The 13,811-nt window shown below is 44.8% G+C and overlaps 1 protein-coding gene across 6 annotated transcripts in view; it reads right to left on the bottom strand.

Annotated features, from left to right (window-relative positions):
* Positions 1-13,811, bottom strand: part of PHIP (pleckstrin homology domain interacting protein) — a 603,903-nt gene that overhangs the window by 237,890 nt on the left and 352,202 nt on the right. For all 6 annotated transcript variants that reach the window (XR_004538753.1, XM_033937022.1, XM_033937020.1 and 3 more), the window contains exon 22: positions 12,534-12,774. Coding sequence is in view for 5 of the 6 variants with exons in the window: in XM_033937022.1 (XP_033792913.1) it covers positions 12,534-12,774 (241 nt within the window). In the remaining variant the exon portion in view is untranslated. The remainder of the gene's footprint in view (positions 1-12,533; positions 12,775-13,811) is intronic.

Below are 13,811 nucleotides of genomic sequence, written 5' to 3'. Positions count from 1 at the left end.
ACGGTACCGCTGGGGACGAGCGATCACAATGTGATCAACTTTAAGCTTGACATCGGGAATAGAAAACGTGCCAAAACCTTAACCAAAACCTTTAATTTTAAAAAGGGCAAATACGATCGCATGAGAGCCATGGTGAAACAACGACTCAAGAAAAAGGTGGACAAACTTGAAACGGTAGACCAGGCATGGTCCCTACTGAAAAATACTATCTCAGACGCACAAAATCTCCACATTCCAAGGATCTCCAAAGAGGGGAGAACAAAAGGTAAGGGAGAACCGGCATGGCTTACCAGACAGGTGAGGGTAGCCATAAAAGAAAAGAAGGACTCTTTCAAAAAATGGAAACACATGAAAACAACCGAAGCATGGAAAATACATAAAGATGATCAAAAGAAATGTCACAAGGCGGTGAGGGATGCCAAAAAGGACTATGAGGAAAAAATAGCGCAAGAAGCCAAAAACTTCAAACCCTTCTTTAGATACGTGAAAGGGAAAAAACCCGCAAAAGAGGCGGTGGGACCCCTGGACGACCAGGGAAGAAAAGGGTACATCAAGGAAGATAAACAAATTGCTGACAAACTAAATTCCTTCTTTGCGTCCGTCTTTACGGAGGAGGATACCGCTAAAATACCAGAAGCAGTGAAAGTGTTTAGTGGAGTAATAGAAGACAGCCTCACCACAGTTGAAGTGGAGTTGGACCAGATATACTACCAGATCGACAAACTTAAAAGTGACAAATCCCCTGGACCGGATGGAATTCACCCGAGAGTTTTAAAGGAATTGAAGGTTGAAATCGGAGAGCTATTGCAGAAACTTGCCAATCTGACAATCAGAACTGGACAGATACCAGAAGACTGGAAGATAGCGAATGTCACGCCAATTTTCAAAAAAGGATCGAGAGGGGAACCGGGCAACTACAGACCTGTGAGTCTTACGTCTGTCCCTGGAAAGATGGTTGAAGCACTGATCAAGGATAGCATAGTCCGGCACCTAGATACACACGACTTGATGAAACCCAGTCAACATGGGTTCAGGAAAGGGAAATCATGTTTGACGAATTTACTTCAATTTTTCGAGACCGTGAACAAGCAAATTGATAGTGGAATGCCGGTGGACATAATATATTTGGACTTCCAGAAAGCATTCGACAAAGTTCCACATGAAAGGCTTCTCAGGAAACTACAAAGCCATGGAATAGAGGGAGATATACAAAGGTGGATAGGCAAATGGTTGGAAAACAGAAAGCAGAGAGTGGGCATAAATGGAAAGTTCTCAGACTGGGAGAAAGGGACTAGTGGTGTGCCCCAGGGCTCCGTGCTTGGGCCGATCCTATTTAATATTTATATCAATGACCTGGAAGACGGAATATCCAGTGAGATCATTAAGTTTGCAGACGACACAAAGCTATGCCGGGCAATCAGATCGCAGGAGGATAGCGAGGAACTCCAGAGCGACTTGTATCAGTTAGAGAAATGGGCAGATCAATGGCAGATGAAGTTCAACGTGGAGAAATGCAAAGTAATGCATTTAGGTAGTAAGAATAAGGAATACGAGTATAGAATGTCAGGCGCAACTCTGGGTAAGAGCGAACAAGAAAAGGACCTGGGTGTACTGATAGATAGGACCCTGAAGCCGTCGGCACAATGCGCGGCAGCGGCAAAGAAAGCAAACAGAATGTTAGGCATGATAAAGAAAGGAATCACGAGTAGATCGGAGAAAGTCATAATACCGCTTTATAGAGCAATGGTCAGACCACACTTGGAATACTGTGTACAACATTGGTCTCCCAACCTAAAGAAGGATATAAAACTGTTAGAGAGGGTGCAGAGACGAGCAACGAAGTTAATAAGAGGTATGGAGAACTTGGAATATGAGGAACGACTCAAGAAACTAGGACTGTTCTCCCTTGAGAAGAGAAGGCTGCGAGGGGACATGATCGAGACGTTCAAAATGCTGAAAGGCATCGACAAAATAGAGCAGGAAAATAAATTATTTACATTGTCCAACACGACACGGACAAGAGGACATGGTTTGAAGCTAAGGGGGGACAAGTCCAGGACAAATGTCAGGAAGTTCTGTTTTACGCAGCGAGTGGTAGACGCCTGGAATGCTCTCCCAAAGGAGGTTATCAAGGAATCCACTGTGCTGGGATTCAAAGGCAAATTAGATGCACATCTCCTTATGAGAGGCATAGAGGGATATGGGTGACTAAAACTACATCAGGTGTATACCTGACTGGGCCTCCGCGTGTGCGGATCGCCGGACTTGATGGACCATGGGTCTGATCCGGAGATGGCAGTTCTTATGTTCTTATGTTCTTAAACAAAAAACCCCTACACATTAGAGATATTTTAATCTGAAAAACAGGGAAAATTTGCATAAATGCATACAGCCATTTTTTTTGGATGGTCTTATCTTCAACTTCACTTGACTGTAAAAGCTCAAATTGCAAATCTTGGAAGGGTGATGGGACAAAAGCGCACGAGACAATTGAGTGCCGACAATACCAAGCAGACAATCGAACGCAGGACATCAGCGCGCCGGACTTAAACTTAATTTTAAAGTGCTTCAAAAGCGGGTGTAGGGGGGGAACCCCCCACTTAAGTTAGTACTATTGCCACTGCCATTGGGAGGGTGTGGGGGGAACCCCCCATTACAGAGGAAATTAACATTTTTCCCTAAAAAATGGAAAAACACCTCTTCCCTCTATAATGGAGGGTTCCCCTCTAACACCCCCACCCAACAGCAGCGCAAACAGTATCAACTTAACTGTGGGGGCTCCCTCCCCAAACTCCCCTTCGGAGCACTTTAAAATTAAGTTTAAGTCTGGTGCGCTGCTGTCCTGCGTGCAATTGTCTGCTTGGTATTGTTGGTGATTGATTGTCCTGTGCATTTTCGACTATGAACCTTTTGGAAGCACCTCATGGTACATATTTGCTGGAAAAGTTGTACTCTCAGCTGACTTACCTACTGTGTCAAAAATTTTCATTCGTAAATTTTTTTTTTTAATTTGCTGACCTGTAGAAATGGAAGCACATTCGCAAAAGATTTCAAACTTGGCACAAAGGTGTTTGGGCAAACTTGCCCAAAGGTGTTGTACCAAACTGCAAAATTTCAGACTCCTAAGTAGTTTCCTTCTGCCTCAGTGCTTAAGCAAAGTTGGCGTTGTAGATCACACGAGGCACGGGAGTGGATCGATTACTTTTGTTCAACCACCCCTAGCTCCTGACCAAATTGAGATAGATCCAAAAAAATTAGCAGAGTTTCATTTGAGACCCTAGACAACATCACTGTAAAATGTGGTTGGATTTCAAGGGGGTCAAGCGTGAGCGGTTTTCAGTATTTGTTCACTTGACATGGAATGACCCTATATACATAACATACACAGCAGATATACGTAAATTCTCAAAACTGACACATTTTAATCGCTAAATTGAAAATAAAATCATTTTTCCTACCTTTGTTGTCTGATGATTTCATGAGTCTCCTTCCATCCTTTCTTTCTTTCTTTCTTCCTTTCTTCACTCAGGCCCAACAATTGTCCCTTTCTATCCCTCCCTTCCATATTCCAAGTTTTTAACCCCTCCCCCTCACTGCCTTCCATTCTTTGTCCTCCCTCACTCCCATGTCCCGAGTTCGTGCCCTCTCCCCCTCTCTGCCTTCCAGCCTTTGCCCTCCCTCCCTGCCTTCCTCCTTCCCTGTGGCACTGAAGCCTGCCTTCCTCCCTCCCTGTGGTGCCAAAGCCTGCATTCCTCCATCCCTGGTGCGCCGAAGCCTGCCTACCCACCGCCGATTCTTCCTCCTCTACCCCCGGTACACTGCCGTTCACCGCAACTCCAGGAAGGTAAGGTAAGGGCAAGCATGCAGCGATTGCACGCTGTCACCCCACAAGCCTTCCTCAGATGTCAGGATGTCAGAGAGAAGGTCTAGGCCAGCCAATCGGCTGGCCCGGACCTTCTTTCCGACATCAGAATTGAAGTCGGTTGAAGGTTTGTGAGCCGGCGATGTGCAATCTCTGCATAGTGGCCCTTCCCTTCACGGAGTTGTGGCACCATGGTGGCGAACAGGGAGCAGCAGCAGCAGCGGGCGAGCAGGGAGCAGCGGCGGGTGCGATCAGCCCACGTACACCTAACGAGCAGAACATTAAAAAAGGTGCGGTGGGTGGGGGTGTTTAAAAAAGTTATCTTCACTGCATAAGACGCACCGACATTTCCACCCACTTTTGGGTGGAAAAAAACTGCATCTTATGCAGTGAAAAATACGGTAGTCCACAATCCAGGAATGCAACTAGGCCAAAATAACAGGATCGCCAAATAAATTTTCATTCAGCCATCAGAATTTGAGCCTGGAAGCGAGTCCTCGACCCACCAAAAGCAGTCAGACAGGTGCAAGATCAGACCAAGAGATCTGTTCTTTATCTGCACTAGAAACCTAAGACACCAAATCCTTCTCCACATACAAATAATCGATGCGTGAATATGAGCCATGAAAAAGAGAATAGTGGATATAGTCCTGGGTCTGCAGGAAGAACCACATCCACCTATCCAAGCTATTTAATTTCCACATCTCCCTCCTATCCTTTTGCTGTATGGCGCTACTCCTCCAGAGTTATTAAAATGTGGAGCCAAGGTTAAATTAAAATTGCCACCCACAGCCAGGGACCCTTCTTTATGCTCAAATATAACGGGAACAAGGTTATGCAAAAACTGTCCCAAGTATACTGAACACATTGGATAACCACCACCAATAGGAGGAACCTACCCTGGGGATCCCGCACTACATTTTGAACATCAATCGAGAGGGTCTTAGCAAACAAGATGCCCACTCTTCCCCTCTTCACTGTCCCCGCCTGTGAGGCCCAGTAACAAGTAGGATATCTGTGGTCAGACATAACTTTCATGTTTCCTGAGATGCATTTCCTGTAAGAAACATTGTTGCACGAGTTTTCACCAACTCCCGGAAAGCACAGTTACTTACCGTAACAGTTGTATCCAGGGACAGCAGGCAGCTATTCTCACATATGGGTGACGTCATCCACGGAGCCTGGATGCGGACAGCCTCGCAAGCAGACTTGCTTGTAGAAACGTAAACATTTTGAGGCAGCCACAACGCACATGTGCGAGAACCTTCCCACCCAGCATAGGGCGAGTCTCCTCAGTTCAGATAGCTAGCATAGAAGCCAACCAGAGGAGGTGGGTGGGTTGTGAGAATAGCTGCCTGCTGTCCCTGGATAACAACTGTTACGGTAAGTAACTGTGCTTTATCCCAGGACAAGCATGAAACCTATTCTCACATATGGGTGACCTCCAAGCTAACCAGAATGGCATGGTGGGAGTGTTGGCAACTTAGGAGAATAAATTTTTTAATACTCTCTGGCCAAAATGGCCATCCCGTCTGGAGAAAACATCCAGACAACAGTGAGAGGTGAAAGTATGAACCGAGGACCAGGTAGCAGCTTTGCAAATTTCAGTAGGTGTGGATCTGAGGAAAGCCACTGAAGCTGCCATTGATCTGACTTTGTGGGCTGTGACTTGACTCTGTAGTTGCAATCCAGCCTGGGCATAGCAGAAAGAGATACAAGCAGCCATCCAGTTGGAGATGGTAAGCTTAGAGATTGGATGTCCCAACTTGTTAGGATCGAATGAGACAAAAAGTTGAGGAGCTGTTCTGTGTGGTTTGGTGCATTCCAAGTAGAAGGCCAAAGCACGATTGCAGTTTAGAGTATGAAGAGCTGATTCTCCAGGATGAGAATGAGGTCTTGGAAAAAACACTGGAAGAACAATAGATTGGTTGAGAAGAAATTCTGAAACCACTTTAGGTAAGAATTTAGGATGAGTACGGAGGACCAACTTGTCATGATGAAAAACTGTGAAAGATGGATCAGCAACTAATGCTTGCAGCTCACTGACTCTTCGAGCAGATGTGAGGGCAATGAGAAAAACCACTTTCCAAATAAGATATTTAATTAGATATTGGTTCAAATGGAGGCTTCATCAATTGAGAAAGAACAACATTGAGATCCCAAACCACTGGAGGCAGTTTGAGAGGAGGTTTAACATTGAAAAGTCCTTTCATAAATCTGGAAACCACCGGATGAGCAGAGAGGGGTTTCCCTTCAAAGGGCTGATGGAAAGCAGCAATTGCACTGAGATGGACTCAGATCGATGTGGACTTGAGGCCAGAGGTGGATAAGTGCAAAAGATAATCTAGAACATAAGATAAAATAAGGAGGAATATTGAGGCTTCTTATCATGAGTGATGCACCACGTAGAAAATCTAGTCCATTTTTGGTGGTAGCATTGACTAGTGGCAGGCTTTCTAGAAGCCTCTAAAATGTCTCTTACAGGCTGAGAAAACTGAAGAGGAGTTATGTTGAGAGGTACCAAGCTGTCAGGTTTAGAGACTGCAGGTTGGGATGAAGTAGAGATCCTTGATTCCGTGTAAGCAGAGACGGAAAAATTGGTAGAAGGTATGGCTCCCTGCTGCTGAGTTAAAGGATGTCTCGGCCACCGAAGAGCAATCAGAATCATGGTGGCATGATCATTCTTCAACTTGACCACAGTCTTGAGAATTAGAGGGAATGGAGGGAATGCATATAGAAAAAGATTTGTCCATTCCAGTAGAAAAGCATCTGCCTCCAGGTGATGAGGAGAATATATCCTGGAGCAGAACTGGGGCAGTTTGTGGTTGTGGGGAGCTGCAAAGAGATCTATCCGAGGCGTTTCTCACCGCAAAAAAATGTGATGAAGAGGCGAGGAATTGAGTGTCTATTTGTAAGGTTGCAGAAGATGACTCAATTTGTCCGCCAAACAGTTTTTCGCCCCTTGGATGTAGACAGCTTTCAGGAAGGTGTTGTGGAGGATTGCCCAGTCCAAAACCTTCAGAAATTCTTGACAAAGGGAGGGCGATCCCGTCCCCCCCTATTTGTTGACATAGTACATGGCAACTTGGTTGTCCGTCCGAATGAGGACTACCTGGTCGTGAAGAAGATGTTCAAAAGCTTTGAGAGCATTGAAGATCGCTCTGAGTTCTAACAGATTGATGTGACACTGACGATCCATACTGGTCCAGTGGCCTTGAGTACGGAGATCATCGAGATGAGCCCCTCAAGCATAGGTTGAGGAATCTGTTGTGAGGACCTTTTGAGGAGGGGGCGTTTGAAACAGCAAGCCTCTGGAGAGATTGGAAGAGAGCATCCACAAGCGGAGAGATTGTCTCAATGAAGGAGTAACTGTAATGTGTTGAGAGAGTGGGTCGCAAACCTGCGTCCACTGAGATGTCAGGGTCCACTGAGGAATTCTGAGGTGAAGTCTGGCAAAAGGATTCACGTGTACTGTGGAGGCCATGTGACCTAGGAGTACCACCATGTGTCTCGCTGAGTTTGAAGAGCGGGAAGACACTGAGTTGAAGAAGAGTCTCCAGACATTGTTGCGGAAGGAATGCTCTTAGCTGGATAGTGTCTAGAACAGCTCCGATGAACTGTAGATTCAGAGAGGGCTGAAGTTGGGATTTGGGAAAGTTGATTTCGAATCCCAAGCTTTGGAGGAAACATGTAGTCCGTTGGGTAGCTACAATAACCCCCTGAGATGTTGAATCCTTGATGAGCCAGTCATCTAGGTAGGGAAACACCTGAAGACCATGGTTCCTTAGAGCTGCTGCTACCACCACCAGGCACTTGGTGAACACTCTGGGAGATGAAGCCAGGCCAAAGGGTAGCACTCTGTATTGGTAATGCATATTCCCCACCCGAATTCTGAGATATTGACGGGAGGCCGGATGAATGGGAATATGACTATAAGCCTCCTTGAGATCCAGAGAGCATAACCAGTCGTTCTGATCTAGAAGGAGTAAAGAGACGGCAGGGACAACATACAAAATTTTTATTTGTCTAAAAATTTGTTGAATGCTTTAAGATCCAGAATGGGTTGCAGATCGCTCGTCTTCTTCGGAACTAGGAAGTAATGGGAGTAAAAACCCCTGTTCTGCTGTTCAAAAGGAACTTTGTCGATAGCACGGAGACGAAGCAGAGCTTGAACTTCCTGAAGAAGAAGGGCGGTCTGAGATAGACTGGAAGGATACTCTCTTGTTGGAAGCTCTGGTGGAACCTGAGTGAAATGAAGAGAGTACCCTTCTCTGATGACTAACAGCACCCAGAGTTTGGATGTAATTGTTTCCTTTTGGTGATAAAAATGATGGAGACGAACTCCTATGGGGGGAAGAGAGGACAGAGACAAAACGATGGAGGTTATGCTCTGTTTTAAACAGTCAAAAAGACTGCACAGCCTTAGGTGCAGCAGAAGGCTGATGTTTCTGTTGCTTCTGTTGCTGTTGTTTCTTGGGAGGCGCTCGATTGTAAGGAGTCGCCCTTGGAGTATAATGCCTCTGGAAAATTGGAGGAAGCCGTGAAGGTTTCACAGGAGCTGGCTTAGGCTTTGGTCTGACAATGGAAGCAAAAGATTTTTCATGTTCAGAAATTTCTTAGAGACTGCCTCTATGAATTCAACAAAGATTGCCTGCATAAGGGATGTTAGGCAGGCGGTCCTGAAGATTAGGGTCCATGTCAATGGTGCGAAGCCAGGCCAAGCGGCGCTTTGCTACAGAGAAAGCAGTGGCCCTGGCTGACAATTCTAAGGCATCATAAGAGGACTGAAGAAGATGCAATCTGAATTGTGACAGAGTAGCAATAACTTCATGGAATTCGAAGTGCTTCTGTGTATCCAGAAAATTGAGAAATTTGGGAAGGAGATCAATGAGGAACTTGAGATAAGTAATGAAGTTAAAATTATAATTAAGGACTTTGGAGGACATCATAGCATTTTGATAAAGACGATGTCCAAACCTGTTCATAGTTTTCCCCTCCCTTCCAGGAGGAACAGTAGCACAGACTCTGGAAGGATGGGATCTCTTTAAGGAAGACTCCACAAGAAGGAATTGGTGAGACAACTGCAAATTCTCAAATCCTTTACAATGCAGAGTTCTATACCTGGAGTCCAATTTGCCTGGAACAGCAGGAATGGTATAAGGAGTCTCCAGGCAGCGTGTGAAAGTCTGACACAAAAGTTTGTGAAGAGGAAGCTTAAGTGACTCTGCAGAAGGTTGAGGGAGATGCATGACCTCGAGATACTCCTTAGAGTACTTAGAACCAGCATCTAATTGAAGTTCTAGGTCATCAGCCATCTGACAAAGAAAAGCAGAGAAAGACAGCTGATCCACCAAGGCCTTGCTCCGAGAGAGACTCGATGACCTCGAGGCGATCTGGGTCGGAGGCGAAGCTTCTCTGGAGAAATGACCATCAAAAGAATATGGAGACTTGGACGAGGCAATGGAAGCAGGTGAGTCCTCGAGGTCTGGAACCGGAGACCTCGATTGAGGAGTTGGTAGTCTGGAAGAGCTGGAAGGACTGGAATGAGGCCTAGACAAAGAAGATTGTTCTTTGGAAGAAGACCTATGCCTGGATGGATGCCTCGATGAAGGCATTAATCGACGATGAGAGTGGTGTGTGGAAGCAGGTCTCAAGGATCGAGGAGACTTAGCCCTAGAGATAGAAGTAGGCAATGCTATAGGTGAATGTATAGGGTTAGAAACAGTAGATCGAAACTCAGGAGGTTTGATGGAGGAATCTCGAAGCACTCCCAAAGACTCTGCTCCTTGTATGGAGTGTGAGGATTCTTGTCGAGGCACTCGCAAAGAATATACTCCTTGCATAGAGTGCATAGATGCCAGACCAGACACGCGCAAAGACTCTACTCCTTCCATAGAGTGTAAAGGTTCAGCTCGAGGCATAGGCAGAGGCTCGACCTCGCGGGAGACTGCTGCTTGCCCAGGCTGGATTAGAGAAGACAGCGTCAGCCCAAATTTGGTCAGTAACTGGACAAACTGCTGCTCTAACATGGTCTGAAGAGAAGCCGGCAAAGATGGATCCGCGTCTGAAACCGGACCACTTGCTGCGGCTATAGGCTCCAAGGTGGCAGTGGAGATGTGCTTCGACTTAGAAGTCTTGGAAAGCTTGAGGACCACCGCCGGAACCTTCTGCTTAGGTATATGACCTGAGGGAAGCTCAGGGAAAGAGATAGCAGGTTTACTCGAGGACAGAGAAATCCCAAAAGAAGAGGGTCTGATGAGGCTCGAGGTCGGAATAATGGAAGCAGGAGGACCGAGGCAGCGCTCGAGGTCGAAGATGTGACTGAAGAGTCCATCCTGAAAAGTTTCTCCACTACAATCCGATGACGTTTAAGGGCTCGAGGTTGAAGAGTAGCACAGCTCTCGCACGACTTAGGATTATGATCAGGCCCAAGGCACTTGAGGAACCAACCGTGTGGGTCCGTGAGGGAAATCACATGCTGGCACTGGCTACACTTCTTGAAGCCTGTTGCTGGCCGGGACATAGGAGGGAAAATGGCCGCAGCAAAGTCGAAGCCCGCAGGCTGCGGCCAAGAGGCCTGCCTCGCCAATCAAACAAAGAAAAAGTAAAGTCTCTTTGTTTTTGTTTTTAACAGAAAGAAAAGAAAATAACACAGCGATTCGCGACGAAAAGTAACACAAACCGCGGTGAGAAAAGGCACGAAGAAGAAAAGTTTAGCGCAGAGTGTCAAAGATGGACTTCTCAGCTCCGCGGAAAACTGAGGAGACTCGTCCTGCGCTGGGCGGGAAGGCACTTGCGCATGCGCGGTCCAGCTGACTGGAAACTTCTACATTTCTACAAGCAAGTCTGCTTGCGAGGCTGTCAGCATCTGGGCTCCGTGGATGACGTCACCCATATGTGAGAATAGGCTACCTGCTTGTCCTGGGATAAAAGAGATTTATACTTTTGGAGGGAGTTAAGCCCTCAAACATATGAATATCCTTACTGGGTCAGACCAATGGTCCATCAAGCCCAGTAGCCCATTCTCATAGAAACATAGAAAAGTGACGGCAGAAAAGGGCCAAGTCCCATCAAGTCTGCCCACTCTATTGATCCACCCACCCTCCTAACTACCCTTTGAGAGATCATACTCTGATGTCCCATTCCCTCTTAGAGATCTGACATGAGCATCCCATCTGTTCTTAAAATCTGGCACGCTACTGGCCAATCCAGGTCACTAATACCTGGCCAAAACCCAAGGAGTAGCAATATTCCATGCTATCGATTCAGGGCAAGCAGTGACTTCCCCCATGTCTTTCTCAATAACAGACTATGGACTTCCTCCAGGAACTTGCCCAAACCTTTCTTAAAACCAACTATGCTATCTGCTCTTACCATATCCTTTGGCAACACGTTCCAGAGCTTAACTATTCTCTGAGTGAAAAAAAATTTCCTGAGCTCCAATCTGATGTGCAGGCTGTCCAGGGGGCTTACTGCATAGCAGGGAAACACCCCCCCAAGCAGACTTTTGCCAACAGTTTGTGATCTCCTGTAGTCAAGGATGTCCCCACAATTAACCTCTACAGCATGAGGGCAAAAATCACGAATGAACAATTTTTAAAACCATGAAATGAAACACAAGCTGAAAAGCTAAGCTCCTACAGCCTGGCCTGTAGAAATTAAGACCGGGATACCCAGGAGCATGCTTAGTGGTAAGGTGTGAGAGGGAAGGGATAAAAGCTTCAAATGTTTGAGGTTTCCTACAGATCCTTGGCTGGAGGAGAATAAAGTAGGATTGTGCAAGAACCCAGGACATTACCAGGTGGACTTTAGTCTATGGCCCAGAAATATCAATGAAGAGACAAGTTAACTTAATCATGTAGTTCTAATGAGAATAATTAATGGACAGACTGGATGGACCGTTCAAGTCTTTATCTGCCATCGTTTACTATGTTACTATAATTTGTATGTTTATTTATTGTATGTGTTGATTATTTTCTCTATCTGCTGTCATTTACTATGTTACTATAATCTGTATGCTTATTTATTGTATGTGTTGATTATTGTTTTTAATTAAACTTTAGCAAATTTCCCCGATGCAGCCTGAGGACAAAACATGGCCATGTCAGGTTTTGATTTAATTAATAAATCGCAGCATTCCTGATACCACTGGTTTGCTCTGTGCTTCTGCTAAAAAATAAAAGGGACAACACTCAACCCATTAGCAGAGGCCACTGACAGCCTGAGCATTTAGAGTGAAATACTCTGTGGCATGGAGGACATTGCCTCTGAGCTTAACTCAGAGAAGGTCTGTGGACCAATTCACAATAGCTGGGGCCATAGAGTACTTCAGGACCACAGGCTTTAGAATGAGGCCTAGGGAGCTGGGCCCAGCCTTTGTCTTCCAGCACCAGCCCAACCTGCACCATCTGTGAAGGCAACAAAATACCGGTTTATTCTAGGCTGCACCACTCCTTATATCAACTACTCCTTATATATCATTAGAAAGTTTAGAGTCTCTTCCTTCATCTGCTGGTAAGGTGATATAATCCACTGGTTTGGACTGATTTAGCAAGCAGGATAAATAATAGAACTTTTACTCATTCTTGTAGCACTTCCATTCTCAGTACTCTCTGAAGTTACCCACGCATGACTATAACTTTGTACATAACATTTTACCTAATAGTCTTACCTTTTGCTTTCTCTCTTTGGCTTTCCTTTTCTTTGGTGAAGCTGTTGGGCCATTCCTATCTTCATTCCCTTTTTTCCTTTCTTTTTTAATGTGCTTCAGCTTCTGCTTTTCAGCTTCTTCTCCATCATCAGAGCTGCTTTCTGCTTTCTTAGTTTTATGTTTATGTTTAGGTGTTTTCTTTGGAGGCTGCAGATTTATTCCTGCATCAGCTGTCCAATCTGAGTAATCACTAGAATAGTCACTATACAAAGAGCAAAAGAAATAATTTATTTCAAAAATACATAAAAAAATAAAAGCAAATATATTATGTAATTAATTTGGCTGAACAAGACTTGTGACTATAACATCCAAAAAAACAATTCATTCTCTTCCTTTAGATTGGAATTAGGTATTCATTCTTAAAAAAAAAAAAAAAAAATTAGCTCACACATTTCAGTAATAGCTCAAGGCAAATTACATTCAGGTACAGTGGATAACTCCCTATCCCTGGAGTGCTTACAATCTAAGTTTGTACTTAGAAGTGGCTCAGTGAGATTTGAATCTTGGTTTAGCTAATTCTAAGCCCCCTGCTATAACAATTAGTCTTTTTCTACACTCACAACTGGGTGATATCTGATGGTGGCCATGGATAAAAAGGCCTTTCCAATTTAGAAGCATGGGTGATATTATCTGATGGAGGCCATGGCAAAAAAGCTTTTCCAACTTAGAAACCTGTTGAAAGCTTTTAAAAGACTCTACTATGCCTTTGTAACCTCCCACTTTATGTTGCATGGGACCTCTTCAAGCCTTCGCAAAATCATTGTTTGGAGTCAGTTCCTAGTAGAGGTAGACTTGTATCCTACTGACCTCAAAGAACAATCTTCTGCAGATTAAGTAATTTGGGTTTTGTCTGAGGACAAACAGGATATCAAGTCCTCATAACTGGGACTCCTTAGCTGCAGGCTGTCTTCATTAAAAAAAAAGGAGAAACACATGAAAGCCAAAAGCAATAAGTATTTTCTGATGTTTATATCAAGCTATCAATAAAATGGGCACTAGACGAGATGACGTTAGTTTCAAAATCCCAAAAATCTTTTGGAGGATAGAATGACCAAGCCTGCTGTTGAATTTGAAATTTCTTTCCAAACAATAAATAAATATGAACATATCAACTTCAACAACATCACAGCTCTACAAATCTCCTGCATAGAGGTTAACTAAGCTATTGATGCAGCCATGGTTTGGACATTATGGGCATCAGCATGACCCTCAAGTCAGGTTTGGTTTATGATTTAAATT

This window comes from Geotrypetes seraphini, chromosome 3 (genome assembly GCF_902459505.1).
Source record: "Geotrypetes seraphini chromosome 3, aGeoSer1.1, whole genome shotgun sequence".
NCBI classification, from domain to species: domain Eukaryota; kingdom Metazoa; phylum Chordata; class Amphibia; order Gymnophiona; family Dermophiidae; genus Geotrypetes; species Geotrypetes seraphini.
This window is presented reverse-complemented; position numbering and strand designations above follow the sequence as displayed.